Source organism: Pseudochaenichthys georgianus, chromosome 4 (genome assembly GCF_902827115.2).
Source record: "Pseudochaenichthys georgianus chromosome 4, fPseGeo1.2, whole genome shotgun sequence".
Lineage (NCBI taxonomy): Eukaryota > Metazoa > Chordata > Actinopteri > Perciformes > Channichthyidae > Pseudochaenichthys > Pseudochaenichthys georgianus.
In genome coordinates this window covers 43,654,464-43,680,595 of record NC_047506.1, presented here as the reverse complement: position 1 = coordinate 43,680,595, position 26,132 = coordinate 43,654,464, and the positions used below count along the sequence as shown (strand labels likewise).

General features: G+C 44.2%; 1 protein-coding gene across 1 annotated transcript in view; it reads right to left on the bottom strand.

Moving 5' to 3' along the window:
• The window catches only part of ryk (receptor like tyrosine kinase), a 116,278-nt gene that overhangs the window by 20,002 nt on the left and 70,144 nt on the right, over positions 1–26,132 (bottom strand). The window contains 2 exon segments of the mRNA XM_034081337.2: positions 11,456–11,581; positions 15,938–16,021. Of these exon segments, the coding sequence (XP_033937228.1) occupies positions 11,456–11,581; positions 15,938–16,021 (210 nt within the window).

The following is a 26,132-nucleotide window of genomic DNA, read 5'->3' as shown; positions in this document are numbered from 1 at the left end:
GTCTTACTCAGCCGTGTATCTCATACTTCACGTTTTACGTGAACACGTCTTTACACCCAATTCCTCTGATCTCTTACCTGTATACAGCAGCTGCTACACCAGCTCTTGTAGCTAGCTGTAGCAGTTAGCTGTAGCAGCTACTCCGGCTCCAGGCTAGGTGTTCTTTGCTTTCCTGTCATCTCCCGACGGATTGCTCTGTCCTGCATTCCCTGCATGCCCCGACTCTGGACTACCTGTCGCCGACTTTCGATCACTCATTGCCAACTCTACCCTGTGCCAACATCACCACTGAGTGCTCGACAAACCCACTGCTGCCCGTCGGTGCGGTTAGCCTTGCTGGCTAGCTCCGCTCCATCTCAACAGCTGGGGCTTCGGCTACCCTCCTCAGAACATATCTGGATCACCCGTCCTCACCCGTCTTCACCCCCCCCTGTGCTGTCCATGCTGAGAGTTCTGTTCCATGACACATTCAAATCCATCCCGGAGTGGCTAGCCGCTTGGTTGGGACCACCCTCTCCCAGTTGGCTCTCAGCTAACGTAGCATCGTGCTACCATACCACCGGCTCTATGATGCTGAAATACTCCACAGCACAACTGGTTACTCTCAATAGTTGTATTATGCAACCTCTATGCATAGCAGTCATCAACAAGCTTGGGCTGTTACGTAGCAGACCCCAGTACATCCATAGAGGCTCTCGGCGTAGGTTTGTTGTCGCTGGGTCGGAGCCTCTCTCCAGCTGCTCCTGCGCGCGCACCGTCCCTGCCTCGCTACGTCATCACAACAAACCTCGCACGTGCATTGGCAATCTGAAGGCCCTGGTCTGTGTCGACCGTGTCATTCTGCTCACACCACCAGCTTCCAGTAGCAACGCCCCCACATTCATGCTGCTGAATACCCATTCCCTCAATAATAAAGCACCACTCATTCAGGACATCATCACTGACAGGAAAACGGACTTTGTTTGCCTAACGGAGACCTGGCAAAATCAACAAGACTTTTTCACCTTAAACCAAGCCACACCCCCAGGCTATGTTTACCTACAGAAGCCCCGCTCCCTGGGTCGGGGTGGTGGGCTGGCTGTTATCCACAGAGCAGAAATCCCGATAAAACAACTAGCTGTGGTAAATACAACCTCTTTTGAGTGTATCGCCTTTTCTCTGGCTGGTTCATCACAGCTACAGGTTGTCCTCATATACCGCCCCCCCAAAGCCTCCGCCATCTTCATGTCTGAGTTTGCTGAGCTGCTCACCTGTGTCTGCTCCAGGTCTCCATCCACATTACTGCTTGGTGACTTTAACATCCATGTCGACTCTAGTACATGCACCTTTGCCTCTGAATTTCTCTCACTACTCGACTGCTTCAACATCACACAGCACGTCCAAGGTCCCACCCACACCAAAGGTCACACGCTGGACCTAGTGTGCTATATAGGCACCCCTCCCTCCCATCTCCAGCTGGACCTAGCTGTTGCGGACCACCTTGCCACTCTTTACTGTGCCTGTCCCCCTGCCCACTCAGCGTGCAAAACGCACCATCACATTCAGAAAAACCAAATAACTGAGTGCACCAGCCCTGACCAGCACGATAGCAGCCCACCTAGCCTCCATTCCCCTTACCACCACAGTGGATGGCCTGGTTGCTCGCTACAACTCAGCTCTATCCCTCAGCCTTGACTCTCTAGCCCCCCTCAAAACCCGGACTGTCTCCTTCACCCGTTCGGCCCCTTGGTTCATCACTGAACTCCGCGCCCTGAAGGCTTCTGGTCGTCGGCTAGAGAGACTCAAAACAAGAACTGACCTCGCCGTCCACCGCGAAGCATACCAGGACCATGTAAAGGCCTACAAAAAAGCTGTCTCCCTGGCTAGGTCTTCGTACTACTCCACCCTCATTGGCATCCAACAATCCCAACCGAGAATGCTGTTCTCAACCATAAACCGGCTTCTCTGCCCCCTTGATCCCCCCCATCCCCCAGGTGCTCTTGATCTCTGCTCGAAGTTTCTGAATTTCTTCCAGGCCAAAGTTGATTCCATCCACCAGCAGCTTCTGGTGCCTGGCCTGCCCCCCCCCCCCCTACTTCAACCGCACCCCAGCCACAAGGTATTACTCGTCCACCTAGGTGTTGCCTCTCCACCTTCTCCCCAGTGGATGTCATCCAAATTACCAAGCTGGTTACTAAGGCCAAGACATCGACCTGCTCTCTTGACCCCATGCCCACAGTCTTGGTCAAGGCAGCTCTATCCACCATCTGCCTCATCATTGTTGACATTGTGAACTTGTCCCTGTCTTCTGGCACAGTCCCACCATGCTTCAAAACTGCCTCAGTCTCTCCAATCCTGAAGAAGCCTGGCTTGGACCCGGAGGACCTCAACAACCACCGGCCGATCTCAAACCTCCCATTCGTGAGCAAGATCTTGGAAAGAGCAGTTGCCGCACAACTGCAACACCACATGTCACTGCATGAGATCTACGAACCCCTCCAGTCTGGCTTCAGACCATATCACAGTACTGAGACTGCCCTCATCAAAATCACAAACGACCTCCTCATCGCATCTGATTCTGGCCTCATCAGCATTCTCATCCTCCTGGACCTCTCAGCAGCCTTCGATACCATATCCCATTCCATCCTCCCCAGCCGCCTGTCTGACTACCTTGGCCTCAGTGACACAGCTCTTGCCTGGTTCGAGTCCTACCTGTCTAACAGGAAAAACTGTGTCACCATGAATGACTGCTGTGTCACCATGAATGACTGCAGCTCTCCTCCCGCCCCAGTCAACCAAGGTGTACCTCAAGGCTCTGTGCTTGGACCCCTCCTATTCAATATCTACATGCTCCCACTTGGTCAAATCATCCGCCAACATGGTCTCAGCTTTCACTCTTATGCTGATGACACACAGCTCTATCTCTCCGCCAAACTGTCCACTCAGCTCCCCCCTCAATCCCTTGTCAACTGCCTACAGGACATAAAAAACGTCATCAAACCTGCTCAAAATCAACAGCAATAAAACAGAGCTCATGATTGTGGCTCCCAAGGCACAGCTCCAGAAGGTTGGAGACCTGCTTCTCTCCATTGACGGCTGCTCCATCTCCCCGTCCACTGAAGTCCGCAACCTGGGAGTCATCCTGGACACCACCCTCTCTTGCCAGGCGCACGTCAAATCTGTCACCAAATCCGCCTTCTACCACCTAAAAAACATTGCCAGAATCCGGCCTTCACTCTCTGACTCTTTGGCAGAAACCCTTGTACACGCCTTCATTACATCCCGTCTGGACTATTGCAATGGAGTCCTGCCCGGGGTTCCCGGCAAAACCCTGTATAGGCTCCAATACGTCCAGAACTCTGCCGCCAGGCTTCTCACCCACACCAAGCCATGGCACCATATCACCCCCACCCTCATCCACCTACATTGGCTGCCGGTCAAGTCCCGGATTCAATACAAAACACTCATCCTCACGTACAAGTCCCTCCATTCCCTCGCCCCCCAGTACTTATCGGACCTCCTCCATCCCTACACCCCTTCTCGGAGTCTGCGATCCTCAGACACGGGCCTGCTCTCCATCCCCCGCTCTCGCCTCCGAACTGTTGGTGACAGTGCATTCAGTGTTGCGGCCCCCCACCCTCTGGAATGCACTTCCTGCCGAGATCCGTAATGCGGCCTCCCTGGACATCTTCAAATCATCACTAAAAACACACCTGTTCACCCTGGCCTTCGGGCCCTAGCCCTTTTCTGGTCCCCCGGCTTCCTTTATTTATTTATTTAGTTTGCCCGTTGATTGTCTGTTTGTTTTGTTTGTCCACCATGTACAGCGACCTTGAGTCCCTTGAAAGGCGCTATATAAATATCATTTATTATTATTATTATGCTGAAAGACCCAGCCACGTTTCATCTTCAATGCCCTTGCTGATGGAAGGAGGTTGTCACTCAAAATCTCACGATACATGGCCCCATTCATTCTTTCCTTTACACGGATCAGTCGTCCTGGTCCCTTTGCAGAAAAACAGCCCCAAAGCATGATGTTTCCACCCCCATGTTTCACAGTAGGTATGGTGTTCTTTGGATGCAACTCAGCATTCTTTCCAAACACATCTAGTTGAGTTTTTACCAAAAAGTTCTATTTTGGTTTCATCTGACCATAGGACATTCTCCCAATCCTCTTCTGGATCATCTAAATGCTCTCTAGCAAACTTCAGACGGGCCTGGACATGTACTGGCTTAAGCAGGGGGACACGTCTGGCACTGCAGGATTTGAGTCCCTGGCGGCGTAGTGTGTTACTGATGGTAACCTTTGTTACTTTGGTCCCAGCTCTCTGCAGGTCATGGACTCGGTCCCCCCGTGTGGTTCTGGGATCTTTGCACACCGTTCTTGTGATCATTTTGACGCCACGGGGTGAGATCTTGCATGGAGCCCCAGATCGAGGGAGATTACCAGCGGTCTTGTATGTCTTCCATTTTCTAATAATTGCTCCCACAGTTGATTTATTCACACCAAGCTGCTTACCTATTGCAGATGCAGTCTTCCCAGCCTGGTGCAGGTCTACAATTTTGTTTCTGGTGTCCTTTGACAGCTCTTTGGTCTTGGCCATAGTGGAGTTTGGAGTGTGACTGTTTGAGGTTGTGGACAGGTGTCTTTTATACTGATAACGAGTTCAAACAGGTGCCATTAATACAGTTAACGAGTGGAGGACAGAGGAGGCTCTTAAAGAAGAAGTTACAGGTCTGTGAGAGCCAGACATCTTGTTTGTTTGTAGGTGACCAAATACTTATTTTACCGAGGAATTTACCAATTAATTCATAAAAAATCCTACAATGTGATTTCCTGGATTCTTTCTCCCCATTCTGTCTCTCATAGTTGAAGTGTACCTAGGATGAAAATTACAGGCCTCTCTCATCTTTTTAAGTGGGAGAACTTGCACAATTGGTGGCTGACTAAATACTTTTTTGCCCCACTGTATATACTTAGACTCTGTGGAATCTCAGCTTGCTAATCAATATCTTGTTTGTGCAGATACGTTAAGTAATAAGGGTATTTTAACGTGAGTTCTGTGCTAAGTGTGTTAGCATTTTTTCGTTCAGGGCTAATTCAAAGCCTTTGTTATTACCCTTATGTTTTGTTTTGCTAAAAATTAATATTGTCTGAAAGCTGAGTTTCTTCCCGTTAAGTGGATATGACACATTCATAGTTTGCTAAATGTTAAGAAGCCTTCAGACGCTGTTTCTTGCAGACGTTGCGTTTTGCCCCCGCCCGTGGGGCCGTGGGGTTTAACTGGTTTTAAGGGAGACTCTGTGCTATTGTTTAGAAAAGTTGACATTCTTTTAATATTAAACATATATAATCATAAGATATATATATAAATACAAATGTTCTCCCCTGCCATACTTTATATTGAAAGTGTTCTTTCTTACACTAATACTAACATACAAAATGACATGTGGTGTAGGTCATATTCATATATACACTAATGCTGTCAAAATTATCGCGTTAACGGCGGTAATTAATTTTTTGAATTAATTGCGTTAAAATATTTAATATAATTTAACGCATTTAACGCATGTGCAGAATGGCCCGCCCCATACATCCCACCAGTGGCAGCACCAGGGTATGGCTGGGGTAGGCTACACCCATACCAAGAAATGACTTCGCCCCACCATGAAAAATTATGTTAAAGTAAGCAAAATAAAGTCTGCCAACTCGTGCGGAGTAAATTGCACAGACAGCAGCTAGTAAGATTGATTTCAGTAGCCACTTGTCTGGAAATACCGAAGACCAGAAACGGTTTTGAAAACTTTTGTCACGTAGTGATCGTCTTCTCAATAGAACATCTTTGATAATGTCTTCTGGCCAATCAGAATCAAGATAACGGCGTGGTGTTGTTGCAGGAAGTCCCGACGGAGAATACTTTTGCTGTAGTACAGGGGTGCACATAACTGGTACGCAGGTTATGTGCGTAATCTGAAATGCGTACCGTCACTTGTGTCACAAAGCGCATTTGCGTACCGACGTACTTGTGAAGCTTTTCCAGAAGGCGGTTAGATCACCGGACGACAGAATCGGTCTCCATGTGCACAGACAGGGCTGCTGTTAACGTCGGTCTGTACAACGGAATTGTGCCAAAACTACGCCAACCGGCTGCGGAGGGAGACTCCCTCCCCTTCACTGGAGAACTGCGCTAAAACAGCTGATCACAACGTTCACACACTGTGGTCACGAAGTACTCCACTAGCCCCCCCCCTTCACTGGAGAACTGCGCTAAAACAGCTGATCACAACGTTCACACATTGTGGTCACGAAGTACTCCACTAGCCCCCCCCCCCCCTGTCGACTTTCCTGAAGTACTCCCCCGTTGATAGAAATCAACACATAATGAATTAAGACCCCACGGTTTGATGATTGATAGGTGATACAGGGTATATGCAGGAATCCTGAAGTCAAATGTAATACCTTTTAAGACCCTTTCCATACATTTTAAGACCTCATCGCAACTTCGAGTTCTATCCGGTTACATTGGCGACACACTTTACCTCACATTTACTATATTGATTGTAAGATAGCACAACTAAACAGAGTGCAGACAGACTACTGAAGGCTCCTCTCCACATGAACTTCAACCTCTCTGTGAAGGTCAGGTTTAATGCAGTGTGCTGCTTTGTTGCTTCTGGACTCTGTGCTCTTTCATTCCAGTGAAACTCCTCAGAAACCAGTAGAAACCAGTATTTGACCAATAAACAAAACAATTGACAAAACTTTGAACTATGAAATATATTAAACGTTGGTGAGCTTCAGCGGGGTAATGCCATATAGGAGCTCCCTCACAAATACCGAGGGGTTAAATTGGGCTGGGGCTGTCCGGGGCTAAGCCCGGCACATAGGACGATGCCCTGACGTCATCACCCTCACACATTTGTCATACGTTTACAAAAAACGATATATATGTTAAGACTTTTCTCGTTCTTAATATAGACTATATTTAGGGTCGATATGTGTTGACCTTACTTTAAAAAATATATATATATATAAACGGATATAGTTTGGCTTAGACCCTGGCCCCACGAGGACGCATACGGTAAAACGCATACGCAAACGCAAAAAAGTCTTCCGTTCACACGCATTCGATTCATTAAAGTGTCCGTTCACACTAGACCGCTGGAAATGCTGGAAACGCTGTAGTACATATGCCAGGCCTGTGGCGCTGCTGCCGCCACAAAATCCACAAAAAGCAGCGAAGAAGACCCCCGAGCATGGTTGTCATGGTTGCCTCTCTGTTTATTCTCCGCGGTGGACGGCGTGTTCTCCTGCTGTATATGTCTCAGGTAGTCCACCAGCAGATAAACCCCCCCCCCCCCCCCCCCCCCCCCACACAGAGTGAGCAAGGCAACAAAACTTAAAATAAAAAGCAGCATTTTATGGCACGCATGGGGCCACTTTGAGGGGGTTTCCCGACATGTTGTTTCAGTAAATTAAAGGGTGTTTCATGTTGTCGTTGCTGTGGACCTTCTTAACCCTCTGCAGTCGGTGGACGCGCCGGCGCGTCCAGGTGCGCATAATTTTACATAATTAATCATATATTTTCGATTATAAGGAGTAGAAACATGATTCAGATATCCGCGGAATCGCTGGAAGGGTAGCTTTCCAGCGGTATCTCCTGTGAGACTCTAACCAGGGCACAGCAGCCAATATGGCCGCTCAAAGCAGCTTGACTTTACACTGTGTGGGATTGGTGGATTCGTGTGTCCGTCAAGGAAATCTCAGCCGGCAGACATCATGGTCTGAAATGACCAATGGACATTGAGAAATCACTAAGGACCTACCCACCAAGTAAAAAAAACATAAACCACGTGTCTCCCATCAGTTTACGTCTGTGTTGAGAGAGAGAGAGAGAGAGACAGAGGAAATGGCTAAAAAAAACTTTACAGTTGCCGACTTCGCTAGAGATTTTTTTCGCTAGCAGCAGTGAAGATAGAGCCTCAGAACCTGAAGTCTTCGACTCTTCTGAAGAAGAAGAACACAAAGACAACAACAAGGATCTATTTGGACATGGGTAAGTGTAAATATTACAGTAATAGTGTACTGGCAATGTGTGGGGAATACCGCGAAAATGAACAATAGGTTTATTGATATATATTTTTTATCGATAGTCATGAACTTTTTCTTGGGACAAAATAGACTCCATTAGCAAACGTTTACTCTGTGTTAACGCTATTTTGGTGTGTAAAAGTGAGATTACATGTGTAGATGATTAAATTAATCATGTATTCGTCCCACAACGGAGACATTTACAGTGACATGTTTTTGCCATCGATTATTTTATCATACTGTTCTGTACAGATGAGACTGTCATAGATTTATTTACGTGTGCCTGTTATTATTTTACCGTCCTGTACAGATGAGACTTTGTAATCAGATGTAGCCTATGTATATGTGTGTCTGTGATTTTATACTGAAGTAAAGTAACTGTAAGTGTGTGTGTGTGTGTGTGTGTGTGTGTGTGTGTGTGTGTGTGTGTGTGTGTGTGTGTGTGTGTGTGTGTGAGAGATCGGGAGAGACTCCTTCTGCCAACCTCCCAAACTTTCTTTTATGTGTGCATTGTTATTTGTGCTTGAGCAACATTTTACTTGTACTTTATTTCAATGAAATTAGTTGTAATTATTGTCCTACATTTGTATTTGTTTTACAGAGATGTTTCACAGCTGTCTGGGCCTAGTGGCCCACAGGCGGCGTTTATCCAGCAGCCACAACATCCATCTGTGCCAGCCCCCAGGTCAAGATCTACTGTGGCTGAAGGGCCTTCACCAGAGCCATCACCACCAAGGACCAGCAGACCAGCATCACTACAGCTGCCTCCACCTCCATCTGCGGCTGCCACCAGGTCAAGATACACCTCAGCACAAAGGCTCCACCACAGCCATCACCTTCAACCCAGCCAGCAAGGAGGTCTCGTGGAGGTCTCGTATAGCACTTGTACACCCCACCTACACAGCAGCCCATGCACCATCACCCCCACCTACACAGCAGCCAGACCCACTGTCTTGGAAGACAGACAAAGACCTTGACACTGTCTTGACATTTATAATGAATAGTTGGTTGAAAGTTCTGATGTTCAATATTGTAAATAGTGAGATTTTCCAGTTTCTTATATTTATATAAATAGTTGGTTGAAAAAAACATTTATAATAAATTGTTGGTTGAAAAAAAAAGGTTGAATGCTCAATTTGTATTTGCACACATCACATGAACCTTGGTATGTAATATGAAGTCATTATTCAGTCCTAATGTATCTCATGCCCCTTTCACACCAGCGCCTTTTCAGCTCCGGCTCGGAGCTAGAGCCTGAAAAGCGCCGGGTTTTCCAGTTCACACCGGAGCTGCGCCGGCTCTTAGCTCCGGAATCCGCTTCATTTCCAGCTCCAAAAAATTGTCGGTCCAGAGGCAAGAGCTTTGGAGCTAAGAGGCGACGTCGCTTACGTCTCTCTTACGTCGAGGCGTGCAGGAAACTAAACCCACCTCCCCTGGGTCGACTGTTATGCCTGCCTACAAGCAGTAGTGCTTATAAACACACTTTATAAAGTCAGGCAACACTAACCAGGCTTCGTGTGATTCTGTTTATTTGTGCCTTACTTTGACCATCCGTTCACTGTTATCGATCATTGTGGAGAGAGGCAGACGTGTTGTTTTGTATTATTGCAGCTATCGGATGCAAGTAGTCAGTTTAGCTTCGGTTGCTATGCCAACATCACCCATTTTATACCAGAGAAACTTTCATAACAGCGTTGTGATACCAAACAGCGTCAATTCAGACTGACACACATTCACTTAGGCTAAGGGGAACTGGGGATATGCATCAGCTGCTTGTGTGAGTCGGACAGTGAATACTTTAGAGCGGCCGCTGCAGTGTGAGCTAACGGGAGCTAACGGGAGAATAAACTCCCGTGGAAGAGCAGCACTGCAGCGGTCGGTAAATGCTGCAGAAACACATTAATAAACAATGAACCACGGCACTCTGGAGAAAAGCATAAGGTTGGAGAAGTCGTTATTCAATTTATTCTGGCTTCGTGTGATTAAAAGCAACACGATCATCGACCCGACGCAGTTGTTGTTGTGAGCTTCCGTTGGGGAGCAAATCAGCGATGTAAACGGTGACGTCATGACGCAGCAAGGGCAGCTCTGGGGCGCCAGTGGGCGGTGTGCACAGAGCGGGAGCTGAAAAGGGAAACTGGAGCTGAACCAGAAAAGCTCCCGCTCGGAGCTAGAAACTGAAAAGCGCTGGTGTGAAAGCCGCATCAGTCCCTGCTGTGGTGAAAATAGAGTGATAAACACCTGTTTTACTCAAAATTTGAATAATTTTTTTTTCATTTTAGACATGAATTACACATTTATATACAGTGTAATTCAAATATTTCACTGCTTTTGTGATTCTAAGACTGTGGTAACCAAATCTAAAACACCAAAACAATTCGATCACATCGGATGGAACATTTTAAGCTTTTGAGCTACTTATCTCATCAAACAGTGCTCTAAGGTGAGTAATTTGCATAATAGCAATACCAGAGATTGTCCTGAACATTTTGATATTTAACACATGGGGTGCCATGTTAGAAGAAATACATTTAAAAGGGGATTTAAGAAAACATCAAAGATTCGAGAAGATACCCTTAGACTACCTTGGAAAATGCCGTTTAATACTTTTTAATAGCTTTAATTTTCGCTAAATTGATTTATCAACTTTTAATACTTTTTAAGACCCCGCGGACACCCTGTGATAATAAACATAGATACTGTATGTTAAATGGATATATCCGCCTTCTTTCATTTATCTTTCCATTCCCAACAATATACATAAAGAAATGGCATATTTTGGACATAGTTCGAATGGTGATTAATCATGATTAATTAATTTTTAAGCTGTGATTAATCTGACCAAAAATTGTAATCGTTTGACAGCCCTAATATACACACATTCTATAAATACATTTCCCTGTTTATTATACATTAAATTATTCCAGGAAAGAAGAGGCATGGCAAGTTAAAAAATGATGCTTCAAATTCCTTCTCATTCAGCATTAATATAATTGATTTCAGCCAACACTGTTCTAATGCTGGTCTCATTACTCCGCATCTGTTTTGTTCTTTGTGTTTTTGAGGAATTGTTTTATAATAAATGTCTCTGATCTCTGTATTAGGGGCGAAACATGAGTAACTATATCATGTTATAACTAGAATGTGTTTGGTGATAACCTATGTTATTGTTACAGCCACTCCCATCAAAAACCTCTCCACAAATATTGCCTCCAAACCACAACTCCGCCCACGACACAATATGTGAGAAGCATCTCTTCAAAGACAATTTGTGTTCCCCTCTTCAGTGACTTCTAGAGAAACTGTTGGTTCTGAAGAATACATAAGTGGGAGCTTTTTAGTGGAAAGAAAGACAGAGGAAATGGGACAGAGAGAGACAAATACCTTCATGCAACACGTCTTGTAATGTGACTCTCTCCCTTGAGATGGCGATGTCTTTCACTTTAGCTTTGGCCTCCATCAGAGTAACACTCCTCAGGTCATTCTTCTCAATGCGGAGCGAGGGGTAACCTGTGCAGAGGGAAAACACAGACATGACCCAAATGTAAACAAAGCCATTGAAAATGGATTGACAGGTTGTTTAACCTGGATTAACACTGGATCACAACCTGGCGAACGTCTGTTGACACATTTCATACTACAAGAAACATTTCTTCTAAAACAACCAGATTCCCCAGTTTAAATTCTTTGAACTCAACTAATTACAAGAAACAGTCAGCAGGACATGTACCCCGCACATGTTGCATCAAAGTCCTTTATTACAGCACCTCCATTACAGAACCTCCCTGTGTACTCCGTCAGTAGCTGCTGGCTTACTGAGGTAAAGTGAGGTAGGCTTTAAGAAACACACAAACACAACGTTTATCTGCACACATACGGAAACAAGTGAATGAGTATCAAACAAGTCCGTGGTTAGAGCAGACTCAGCTAGGCTGAACTGTGAATAGCTACTGGACAGACTGTAGATACAAACAAGACAAGATGGAAAACTCTCGAGCGACAAACAACACGTGTTATGCTTGATATAGAAGCATCTAAATCCAGACCTCATCTGCGTTCAAAGATGCAGACATTGCAACATACATTATACTTTGATTAAAACTTGAAACCTGCTGTATGGGGCAGACTGTATAGTAACACACCACAGGTCAATGCTGCCCCCTGCTGTTTAGATGTGAACTATGTTTTGTTTACAATAAATGATAAATACAGTAATTACAAACCTGTAAGATACTGCATAGAGCAATAAGTCCAATTACAAACACTATGAAAACTAATACCTGCATATATGGGGGACTATACAGTGTGATAGAGGCTGGTTATATACACGGAACCAAAACAAGTTAAACACAATCTGAACACTGCCTAATCCGTACTACATAACTGCACTTTATAGTATGTCCTTTATGCAGTTAAGCTAAAACAAAAAAAATATATAAACTGAAAACCATTTTATACTAACAGACAAGGACACCATCCTTATGAATCCTGCAGTTAGCGTGTTAGCCTTGTTGGCTGCCTATCCCAGCTATGATCACATTGTGGATGCAGGGTTTACATGAGCACATAGAACATGGTTTATATACAGTATCTTCCCTGTATACATGGTAATACTAGCATTCTGGTAAGGCTAGCAAAGTTGCGCATTGATGTTTAAAAGCTACAAGAAACATTAAAACTACACAGTACATGTATTACCACCAGACAAATTAACTACTAATCTATTCTGTGACTGGATCCTGAACTTCCTGACAGGCAGACCCCAGGCGTGCAGGTGGGAAACATCACACCCTCCACCCTGATCCTCAACACCGGAGCCCCTCAGGGCTGCGTGCTCAGCCCTCTCCTCTACTCCCTGTTCACACACGACTGCGTGGCCACACACAGCTCCAACACCATCGTGAAGTTTGCTGACAACACGACCGTCATCGGCCAGATCACCGACGACGACGTCGAAAACCTGACATCTTGGTGCCAGGAGAACAACCTCCATCTCACCGTCAGCAAAACCAAGGAGCTGATTGTGGATTACAGGAAGCAGCAGAGAGAGGGACACGCCCCCATCGCATCAATGGGACTACGGTGGAGAGTCAGCAGCTTCAGGTTCCTCTGTGTCCACATCACTGAGGACCTGACGTGGACTCATCACTGAGGACCTGACATGGACTCATCACTGAGGACCTGCCGTGGACTCATCACTGAGGACCTGACGTGGACTCATCACTGAGGACCTGACGTGGACTCATCACTGAGGACCTGACATGGACTCATCACTGAGGACCTGCCGTGGACTCATCACTGAGGACCTGACGTGGACTCATCACTGAGGACCTGACGTGGACTCATCACTGAGGACCTGACGTGGACTCATCACTGAGGACCTGAGGTGGACTCATCACTGAGGACCTGACATGGACTCTTCACTGAGGACCTGACATGGACTCATCACTGAGGACCTGACATGGACTCTTCACTGAGGACCTGACGTGGACTCTTCAGTGAGGACCTGACGTGGACTCATCACTGAGGACCTGACGTGGACTCATCACTGAGGACCTGACGTGGACTCTTCACTGAGGACCTGACGTGGACTCATCACTGAGGACCTGACGTGGACTCATCACTGAGGACCTGACATGGACTCATCACTGAGGACCTGACGTGGACTCATCACTGAGGACCTGACGTGGACTCATCACTGAGGACCTGACGTGGACTCATCACTGAGGACCTGACGTGGACTCATCACTGAGGACCTGACGTGGACTCATCACTGAGGACCTGACGTGGACTCATCACTGAGGACCTGACGTGGACTCATCACTGAGGACCTGACGTGGACTCATCACTGAGGACCTGACGTGGACTCATCACTGAGGACCTGACATGGACTCATCACTGAGGACCTGACGTGGACTCATTACTGAGGACCTGACGTGGACTCATCACTGAGGACCTGACGTGGACTCATCACTGAGGACCTGACGTGGACTCATCACTGAGGACCTGACGTGGACTCATCACTGAGGACCTGACATGGACTCATCACTGAGGACCTGACGTGGACTCATCACTGAGGACCTGACATGGACTCATCACTGAGGACCTGACGTGGACTCATCACTGAGGACCTGACATGGACTCATCACTGAGGACCTGACGTGGACTCATCACTGAGGACCTGACGTGGACTCATCACTGAGGACCTGACGTGGACTCTTCACTGAGGACCTGACATGGACTCATCACTGAGGACCTGACGTGGACTCTTCACTGAGGACCTGACGTGGACTCATCACTGAGGACCTGACGTGGACTCTTCACTGAGGACCTGACGTGGACTCATCACTGAGGACCTGACGTGGACTCTTCACTGAGGACCTGACATGGACTCATCACTGAGGACCTGACGTGGACTCATCACTGAGGACCTGACGTGGACTCTTCACTGAGGACCTGACACGGACTCTTCACTGAGGACCTGACATGGACTCTTCACTGAGGACCTGACATGGACTCATCACTGAGGACCTGACATGGACTCTTCACTGAGGACCTGACACTGCACCACAGAGAGCATCCTGACCTTCTACAGGTGCTCCATAGAGAGGACCCTGACCTTCTACAGGTGCTCCATAGAGAGCATCCTGACCTTCTACAGGTGCTCCATAGAGAGGATCCTGACCTTCTACAGGTGCTCCATAGAGAGGATCCTGACCTTCTACAGGTGCTCCATAGAGAGCATCCTGACCTTCTACAGGTGCTCCATAGAGAGCATCCTGACCTTCTACAGGTGCTCCATAGAGAGCATCCTGACCTTCTACAGGTGCACCCTAGAGAGCATCCTGACCTTCTACAGATGCACTCTACTCCCAGCGGCTCAGGAAGAAAGCCCTCAGGATGATAAAAGACCACCATCACCCCAGCCATAAACTGTTCTGTCTGCTGCCGTCTGGCAGGCGGTACCGCAGCATCCGGACTAAACCCACCAGACTCAGGGACAGCTTCATCCCACAGGCCAGAAGACTGTTAAACACCTGAACTCTGTAAATAACATCCATAACGTTCATCTGTTTGTATCTTGCTAATTATTTATCTAATATATCATATTCCATTTACTTGTATATAGACTTTTCTTGCACTATTTCTATTTTATTTGTATTTACATTTTTGCACATCTCAAAACATTCTCTTGCACTATTTATCTGTTTTATGTGCTATATATATTCGTGTTGCACTGTTGGAGGAGCCTGTGACTTACATGTTTCATTGCCATATCTACACTGTAGCTAGTGTGCACTTGACAATAAAGCCGTGCATCTTGAATTCTGTCCAGTCGCCCAGAGAGTGGCCCATAACATCTCACTGCCCCTGCCTCAAGGCCCCCTGATGAAAGCAGTGGCAGTATAACACTATGTGTGTGTGTAGCAACATGCAATGCAACATACAGGAAAGCTTGGACTCGCTGGGAAGTGAGATCCAAAATCACCCTAAAAGGACCACTAATCCATAAAGGTGCCGCCGTGGAGATTTAACCAGATCTGATATAACATAAGGCTGAAACCAGAAAGAACACAGCACCTTAAGAAATGACTGAAACAAGCAACTGTTCCACACAATCATTCTGTGGACTGATGTATTGATTAGTAGAATATTATACCAGCACTAGTTGATGGGGCACTATGGATGTTAGTAGGAAGCAGGTGAGATGAGTGGGGGGTCAGATGGACTGTATTAAATCAAACAGTGTGAAGTTCAGAAGACTATGGACAAAACATGGTTAACGTGTTCATAATGTTTTTATGTGCACATGACGACATCATGGTCAGAGTCTTAAGTCGTCTCTGCAGCTTCACCGGAACTTACTTTTGGTTTCATGAGGGGGGGCACCGGGGTTTTGGAAGGAGGAGGCAGCAAGCTGGAGAATGGGTGCAGAACCAGGGTGATTGTCTGATGGCAGGATGGGGGGGGGGGAGAGAGTGAGAAAGAGGTGATTTAATGGATAGCTCGCTCAAATCACAACATGAGCCGAGTGAATGTATGGATGTTTACTGTAGTACACCTTCAGATCACACACACACACACACACACACACACACACACACACCACACACACACCACACACACACACACACACACACACACACACACACACACACAACACACACACACCACACACAACACACAACACACACACACACACACACACACACACACACACCACGACACATCACACACACACACACACACACACACACACACACACACACACACACACACACACAACACCCACACACACACACACCACACACGGGGGTGGTTTAACTACATGCACAGGAGGTGAGCTGTGGGTGTGTGTCCACTAGAGGGCAGTGAAGGATGGCCTACTGAATGGTTATACAGTATCATGAACAACACTGACGACTTGCCAAAGGGTCTGGGCTGGTCCTGTGACAGTCTGAGGAAGATGGATCTATGTGGCTGCAGCAGAGTAAGCTGACACTAAGCGTGCCAACACTCACCTGTTCAGATCAGCCTCCTCACTGTAGTGCTCCGTGTTCCCTCAGACTTATTGTCCTGGCCCCCCTCACTTGGTCTGCCTACTCTGCCTCTTTTATGTTCACCTTGCTTATGTTTTTTGTCTGGTTCTACAGTTTTCTTACTTTTTGTTTTGAATATCTTATGAAATGTAAGGTGACCTTTGGTGTTATGAAAGGCACCTCCAAATAAAAATGTATTATTATTATTATTATTATACCTTACCAGTATTAAGATTAGTAGCTCTAAATTCATTTTTAGGGTGTTTGAAAGATCGCTAATAAAAACATTCAGTCTGGTTAGCAGTTGCCTTTATGCTCCCAAGAAATAGTCCCGCACACAAAGACAAATAGCTGATTTATTTTACAAAATAGACAAACAAGACACAAACAATGAGATGTCTTTTATATGCTGGACAATATCCCCTTGGACATATGAACGCTGCGTCAATTTGAAGGACGTTATGGATTCAATAAATATGTCTTTTTTTCATGAATTCAGCTTCCTTTATTAAATATAACTTGTTAGTGTATGCGTCCATTTGTGTGCAAGTGGGAGAGCAAAACCACAGTGAAAATGTTTTTTGAAAGGCTAAACGCAAAAAAATATGGAATTAAAAAGAAGAGTAAGATAAAAATCTACTTTGTATCAATACTTTTGGACTTCTGGATGCTCTGCAGCTTTGGAACGTCTGAATCTCAGAAACATTCCTACACAGACAACCACTGGAATCTAACTACAAGTAGTATAATACTAATATTGTTAGTGCAACTGTGCAGAAATACTAGCTTCAAACAGAATCCAAAAGCTGTACAGCATCCCAACTGTTCATTCAGAGTTTGAATGACACCGTTCTGAATAAAGCTTTGAACTTTTGTGTGCAGCCATATTAATTCAAATGTTCTACTACGGTTCTGAGCAGTAGTGTGGCGTGGGAAAAAAAATATATATGAGGAAGCAAATAATCGATGTCCTTTTTTGGGGGGGGGGGGGGGGGGGGGGGTGTCAATGTAATAACGTAACCAGATGAGTTATTACAGCGCCGGTATCATTTGACACAAATTTGTATCAGACAGATGCAGGATTGCACACGCCTGTTATCTAACCGACCGACAGGTCCGCACGCACTCTCCAGCCGAACCTCTCTCGTCTTATTCATTTATGCATTTTCTTATTCATTTATGCAGCCCACCCAAATGCATAACCAGCCGCTTAATGCGCAGTGCAGATTCGGTAATGAATAAAAAAATAAGCATTCGTTCACAAACTAAATCAGGAGACCTTTAAAGTTTTACGTTCAAGGCAAGGCAAGGCAAGTCTATTTATATAGCAAGTTTATTTATATAGCACTTTTCAACACAAGGCAATTCAAAGTGCTTCACATCAAAGTATCAGTAGGCTACGTGTATGAAAAACAGTTATGTGCAGAAACATTGCATGCGATAGTCCAGCTTCTCTTCCCTTCCCTCTCTAACACACACGGCAAGTGCAGCAGCACTCCTCGTCTCTGTTGCTAATGTTGCTACAGATGTAGCGCTTCATTTCAGACGCCTACCCGTGCGGGTCCGTGATCGGCACGGGGTGGGCCCCCTGCTAAAAAGGAAAACCCCCCCGCAGGACTTGAAACGCCCCCTTGATAAATACATTTCATTATAATGAACCAGCTGCAATGGATCATGGATCCACCAGGGGGAGCCTGAAAAGCTGCCACACTGGAACTCATGTGAAATAACAGCTGATCTACAGGTATCTGATATAGCGGATATTTGTTAAGATCCATATGTCACGGATAGGATCATATTCTGTGCTAAATAAGAGACATGTAATCATTTACCAAACATCACCATGTTTTTATTGAACAAAATAATGTTTAATTCACGTTGGGGTAAGTACAAAACCATCGCTATGTTTTTAGATCAGGAAATACATCCAGGCTCAAACAAACGATTTTCAATCATCATCCTCACGATCATTTAATGTATCAACAACAAAAATAATCGCTTTGTTTTATATCACATCCGACCGGAGGAAAATGCAGCGGCTCTCACTACAGATCATCCTAATCCCACGGGCCAAACAATAATATATAGCCTACAGTGTTAATAGTTTACTGTATTATTAGTGTCTAATATTACTGGGGATTTCGGAATGGTACTGGATTTTGATTTATTGTATCGGCTTCATATCGCAATATATTCCCGAAGTCTGAAATGCAAATTGTCCCACATTAGGGCAATTCACCCTACATTTAATCATTCAAACAAAATCATATTTCGTTTCTTTTTAACGAAAGAAATGTGGTTTAATTCACATAATTTACTGTGTTAATTATTTACTGTAGTATTGTGCACATTACTTTTCGCTGCTTGTTGCACCTGGTTAGAAGCTAAACTGCATTTCGTTGTCTCAGTACGTGCAATAAACAATAAAGTTGAATCTAATCTTGAGCAGGAACAAATGTATTTAGGCTACTTAGTACATATCTGACATAAAACGATTAAACACATTTGTGCATTCTTTAAAACCGAGTCAAGCCGAGTACGGAGGTGGCGGCACATTAAAGTGTGCACCTGATTGTTTAACTTGAAGGTGCCTGATGACATTTAATCATTCAAACAAAATCATATTTCGTTTATTTTTAACGAAATAAATGTGGTTTAATCCACATAATTTAGGCCTACTGTGTTAATTGTTTACTGTAGTATTGTTTAACTTGAAGGTGCCTGATGCAGAGTCCTGCACGGGTCTGATTTTCAAGACCCGCTCCCCTCCCCGCGACGTGCAATACCGACCCGCCCCGCTACCCGCACATATTGCAATTAGTTCAGCAAACCCGACCCGACCCGTCGGCACAAGATCCGCAACCCGACCCGAACCCGCATAGCCTAGCCTATATATGAGTAGTGAAAACATGCAATTATTAACACATGCAGTTGCATATTTGTCTCAAAAAGTGGTTATTTCCTCCATCTAGGAACCAAAAAGCCTCCCAGACGTTGGATTTCGCTCTTGAGGAAGTGTTATTGAAAATGCTGTATTCTCCACTAGAGAGCTTCACCTCAGCCATTTCGAATGTGGCGCGCACAGCAGCAGATTGATGCGATGCAGAGGTTATGATTATGCACGGTCCCCGCGGGGGAGAAGTCTGAGGATTTAAACATTAAACTAAATTATTATTATTTTAATATATTTATTATGCAATACCCGCGACCCGACCCGCATCATCTTTGTTTTACCCAGAACCGAACCCGGAAAAAGCGTTTGAAAAAATACCACCCGCGAATCACCTTTTTGCGGGTCTCCCGATGCAGGACTCTGGCCTGATGTGAACATTTCCAGAAGAACTCTAGCGTTGAATGGCCTTTGTATGTATACAGTAGGCCTACAGTATAGCCCAACCATGTACACCTTCCTTTTTTCCCGTCCAAAGTTTGAATTGGATAAAGGCAATGGTTATCTATGGTGCTTTTATAGCCTATTGTATAATAACTGTGTGATTTATATTGCTTTTCAAATGCATATATGGCCACCCATTTACACGGCTCTTCCCGTCAATAATATGAATAGAACTTAGGTAGATCACTTTAAATTTCTGCAAATTAATTTTTAATCACAAACGTCTCCCCACGTCCCCCGTCCCGAAAATGATAAATAAAATAAAAGAGGAAACAATTTTCAAGTTCAGTTTTCAACGTTTTATTTAAAATAACTGACATACAGACACCATACTGTAGGCCTATCTGCTGCGGAAACCAGGACGAGCTATTTGGGATCTTTTTTTTCGGGGGCTCCCTCTCATTTACCCCGGCTCCTGATCTTATGCCACTGGTCAATGTTCAGATTTGGGAACCATTGGAACATAGGACTCAATCTTTTCAACCTCTTGACGGGAAAAAAGGAAGGTGTAAATGTTTGAATGATGAATAAACAGTGAGGAGGGGTAACAGTATGAATACACTAGATATACACAGCAGCCCAGCCTGTGAGCAGTATGAACAACCAATGAGCGCTCAGCTCGAGATACCAGCGAGTCGAGAGAGAGAATGATATCTGCATTTCTCTTTTGGTTTGATTAGGACACATCCTGGGGATTGTGTTTACAAACATTGACCAGACCGTTCACCAGCCCCCACCCCCCATGTTGCCTATGCTGTCCTGTGTTGCGAACTCTTTGTTTAAAAACGAATTGGCCATCGGAATGTGTGGACGAATTCTCCCAAGGGTCACGTTCCACAAGCTCTCCCCCCCCCCCCCCCCAACTCCTGTGATCTCCCCCCCCCCAGTCTGTAGGTTTCTGTTTGCATATTTCTATGCGTATTCATACTGGTCCTCTCACGCACATACATTCTCCTTACAGTATACATACATAGGCTATATGAGTCCGTGTATCTACGGACCATTTGTTTTTCTTTATTAAAAAAGTAAACGGAAGAGCGTCTGAGAGGTGTTTTTTGCCCTTTTGCTTTTTCCCTTAGTAAATGGTCTAATGGTCAGTGGGGCGAGGGGGGGGGGGGGCCGTGAAACGCGCGGAAGTGATTTTACAAAACAAAAAGCACTCGTTTGCTTGGAACAAAGAACACGGTCAAGACACACATTGAGTCCAGAAAATGAATGTTATTAAGGGCTGTAATATAATAAGCCTGTGTCTAAAATTGACAACAGGCTTATTATATTTACAGCCCTTAAGATACACTTTTGTGTTTAACAGCTGACCACCATGACATACTTTGTTTTAGTAGATTTCGCATGAGAGCAAAATGTATAAATATGAGCATTAATGATATGAATATGAGAACAAAATGCATGAATGTGTGAGTGACAATATATGAATGTGTGCATTGAAATATGATAATATGAGAGCAAATGTATGAATGTGTGATAGTAAATATATACGTGTGTGAGAGTGAAAAATGTATGTAAAAGGAGAATATATGTGTGTGAGAGTGAAAATGTATGTATGTAAAAGAGAATATATGTGTGTGAGAGTGAAAATATGCTGCATTTTGAATGTCCGATAGTCCACCCATTTCCACCGGAAATATCAAACATTTAATAAAAGTGAAAAAACAATGAACAAGACTTAACGTATTCATCATAATTAATTATATTTATTTTGTTTGGATGTAGGATTTTTGACTTTGTTTAGAGCAGTGATCTTCTACTATATGGACATTTTGAACCCAAAATCAAAAAAAAAAAAAACGTAAAAACAGATTTTGAAAATGATATTATTTTTCATATAGGTAACACAAACATACACAACGAAACCATTTAAAAGCTGGAAATATATACATGGGATGTCACTATGATAATGTGAAAGTTTGATTGAGGTAGCATGGGATTTCATTCTGATAAGGCAAAAGTGTTATTATAATATAATACAAATATATATATATACACATTATGTACAAAAATCAGTTTTTTCTGTCTTTATCTGTGCCACGCTTCAAAGCGGTTTCTGTCAACTACGACACAGAGGGTAACATCACAGATTCCTCCTCCTCCAGGTCAAAAAAACAAGCTTAAGCTTGACCTCACGTTCAGAGTTCTCTTCATCATAGTTGAATCTTCAAAACTCTAATCTATCTAACTATATCTAAATTCTCAATGTTTGTCAGTCCACTTTACTTCAATCGCAGTCTCCCGCCGCCTCTCTTCGTCTCCCGCAGCCTCTCTTCGTCTCCCGCCGCCTCTCTTCGTCTCACCGCCGCCTGTCTTCGTATATCTTCGTCTCTCTCATTTCCCGCCGTCTCTCTTCGGTTCCGCCGTCCCTTAGTCTCTTTTCGTCTCGTTTCGTATCACTCCGTTTAACTGATTACCTCACCCCCTCCCTGGTAAATACATCCTGTTGAGCAGAATCTACAGTTTCCAGTATCTTCCTTTTCGTAAAATGATAAAATACGGCGAAGATATTAAAATATGTGCTTCCATTATTCATACTTCTGAAATATATCTGTATTAACTTTATATCATCGTATGTCCGTGTTTATTGGGTCTTTTTGCATGGAAACAAAGAACTGGCATATAGTTTCGAGCCAGTACTTTCGACAGAAATACACATAATACATCCTGTTGAGCAGGATCTACAGTTTCCAGTATTTTCCGTTCGTAAAATGATCAAATACGGCGAAGATATTCAAATATGTGCTTCCATTTTCATACTTTTTGAAATGTATTAACTTTATATCATCGTATCTCCGTGTTTACTGGGTCTTTTGCATGAAACAAAGACTGGGATATAGTTTCAAGCCAGTACTTTCGACAGAATACAGAGCAATGTTGTCCGGACTGTTGTTTTTATGCGGCACCGGCTTGAACAGGTCATGTGATACTGATCACGCCGGCATGACGGTCGACTCCAAAGGGTTAATATTAAATACATATAAGTATTTTACAACTTGTATTTAGAAATACTCTGTTGTAATTATTGATGCATACATGGTGTTCATCCATTCAATGTGGCATCTGCTATAATGGGGTTAATGTATGATATTACTTAATAATACAATACATTATAATATATGATAATTACATTTTAGTTTTATGCATTTCTTATTTCATAGTTTCTCATTATTATTATTTTTATCGCTCATCATCTTATTTTTGATTTTATTAATCTGTGTGAATCTGTGCTGTCCTGTTTTTTCACTCTCACCCTGTTGCTGTTTGAACTACTGAATTTCCCCACGGGATAATAAGGTCCATCTTATCTATCTAATGTATAAGTTGAGTTACTTCAATCGACTGTTACTGTGTAAAAACACCCCAACAATATTACAAGAAATATACTGCATAAAGCAAACTATATACTTTATTTGATCTAAAATATTGATTGTTTTTTCATTATATTAGCTTGTGAAAACCATACAGTATACAAATAAGTGATTAAATGCTACAGTATTCAGCAAACACAACTGCAGAGCTGCAAACATTGCAAACAGACTAAGTTCTACAACACCATTTGTCTTTGTGTATTTTGGTGAATGAAGCGCCATCTTCATGGTTAAATCCTGTAATTGAACAAATGGGGAAAGTTGGGCAACGCCCTCTAGCAATTTGGCAACACCCCAGCCACTGGCATCCGCTGGGCTTTTGACTGGGATACACCCATTTGAGTCTGATCTGGAAGTGCTACATCTGTACTTGCTCTGACTGGGGCGGTGATAACAGTACGAAGTTGATGGCTATTTGATTGGAGTGAAGCCCAGAGGGCGAGTGGCTTCCCTTGGCATGGCCCTGACTAATCACAGTTTGGCAGGGGCAATGACGGGAGCCTCATCTGATTGGTCAATCCGTCAATTTTTCTTTTAACCAAGGGATGACAATTTGGGCTGGCCTCCTCTAGACCATGACATGAGTGCAATCTACTGTTTCCACCATAACATCTAGAGAGGCACTTTTTCACTCTTTGTAAAATACTCAATGAGAATGGGGGAGAGATGGCAGCAACACACAGCACAGAAGAATTACCCGAAACTAAATGAAGTGTTTTTTTATTTATTAAAATGATAACTACAGTCCGAAAAAACAGGGGAAGCCTGGCTTCCCTTGGCCTCCAGGAGAACACGCCACTGGTTCTGAGGAAGGAGACCATTAATGTTTAGACTTAGCTCTTACTTTAACTTTGCTACTGTACGTCTGTGCTTCCCACTCTGTTTTCATTTTACATGTCAACTCCAATAGAAGACTACTTGGCTCCCTTACGGCTCCACAGTTGGCCTGCACTTAGCTCTGAGAACATCACTCACACAGTAATAGGTCACAAGGGTGTAGCAACTAAAGGACAGAGAAACATCACTGCAGGAACTCTACTCTTCATTACAGTCTATGATGCTAGTTAATCTATTTAGGTCATCACAGTAGATTATTGCATTTGGAAAAACATGCACACAAGGACGCCAGAGTAAGAAGAGAAGAAAACAACTATGGCAGACTGAATGTACTCCATGTTAGTTTGATTACCACAAACATGTTTGGAGTGATGCTGCTCGTGTTACAATTTGCCTTTAGAAGAAAGAGTAAATGCCCTTACTGGTGACGGGGGGCTAGCGTTGTTGGGGGTGTCCGCCCTCAGGTACTGTGTGGTCTGTGTGGACGGCTGAGACAGGCCCTGCGAGCGTCCCACTGTCACTCACACTGAACACACAGAAGAAGAGGAGAAATTATCCAGAGGCACCAGGATTGTGTTTCAACAGTAACTGGTAAACGCATTACTAAATGAAAATCCTTCGCATGTTCTGAGAAACAAGCTAGTTCTAAATCCAGTGATTTCAAGTGAACATCACAACAAAACATGAATATAAGCTTGTGAATCCTGAGTCATTTCAGAAAAGAAGGCTGTAGAGTTCACAAACAGAGCAGGGCTCGACATTAACGACTGCCCGATGGCCGCGGGCCATCTAAGTATTTAGCATCGCGACCAGGGTCCGGCCGTGCATGGGGGTCATTCGCGGGCCATGTCCCCCCCAAATTAGTCACTGTGCCCCCCCAACGCAGGGTGGGCAAGCCTTGCCACTTTGCCGTTTTTTTTTTTTAATCGTATAAGTGAAAACGTTTCCACTAAAGCTTTTTTGTGTGAAATACATCAGAAATAAAGAATACAAATATAAAACACAGCCTGAGGTGTGCTCACTGCTGCTCTCTGATTGGTGTGTTGCTTGACCAATGACCCCCGACTTTTGTTTTGTTATCATTACGTGGCTGTGTGTTTAGATGAAAGCCGGTGGCAATCTGTTCATCTGTTACACTGATTATACAGTAAAGCCATCGAAAATAATATGATATACAGTACAGAGTACAAGTAGCCTACTTCTGGGTCATGTGTTTCATTCAAGCTCGGCTCTGTGTGTGTGTGGCACGATCGCATTTTGTGAGTGCGTGAGCGGTAACGTGGAATGTTGTTGTTAGCATCTGGTTAGCTAGCTATGCTAACGGATATAAAGAGCTGTTTCTACACCAAGGTGGAGGAGAGTCCTCTCCTGTCAGACTGAGAGGAACGTATAACCTCAGCTCAGTGAGGTAAGGACTCTCTCAGTGTTTAGATAGTTCACTTTAGTGTAAGTTATCTCAGTGGGTCTCAAACGGTTTGGTCACCATTTATGTAAACAAGTATTTGCGAGGAACACATGTATATGATCATTAGCCTATAGTTATTAAAGAAATAAGAGAATAAATGAAAAACGGGTATAAAATACTATAGGACAGTAACACAAGAATACAGTTTAAAAGGGGAGTGATTAGTAAAATATCCATAAAGAAAAAGTAAATCTGTGTACAGTTCTGTTTCATATGGATGCTGAGAGATGTAGGCTATCCATAGATCTCCTAATGTTGCTCTCAAAGTGCACCAGATTGATGCATTTAACTTCAATATTTAAAAAAAAAAATCTTCCCGGGGGAGCATGCCCCCAGACCCTCCTAGAGGAGGTTAGGTCCACCCCCACCTAAAACATGTTCATATGGATAGAATACTAAATACATTTGCACACTTTTTATATGGTGGCCGATGTCCATATGTTTCTGT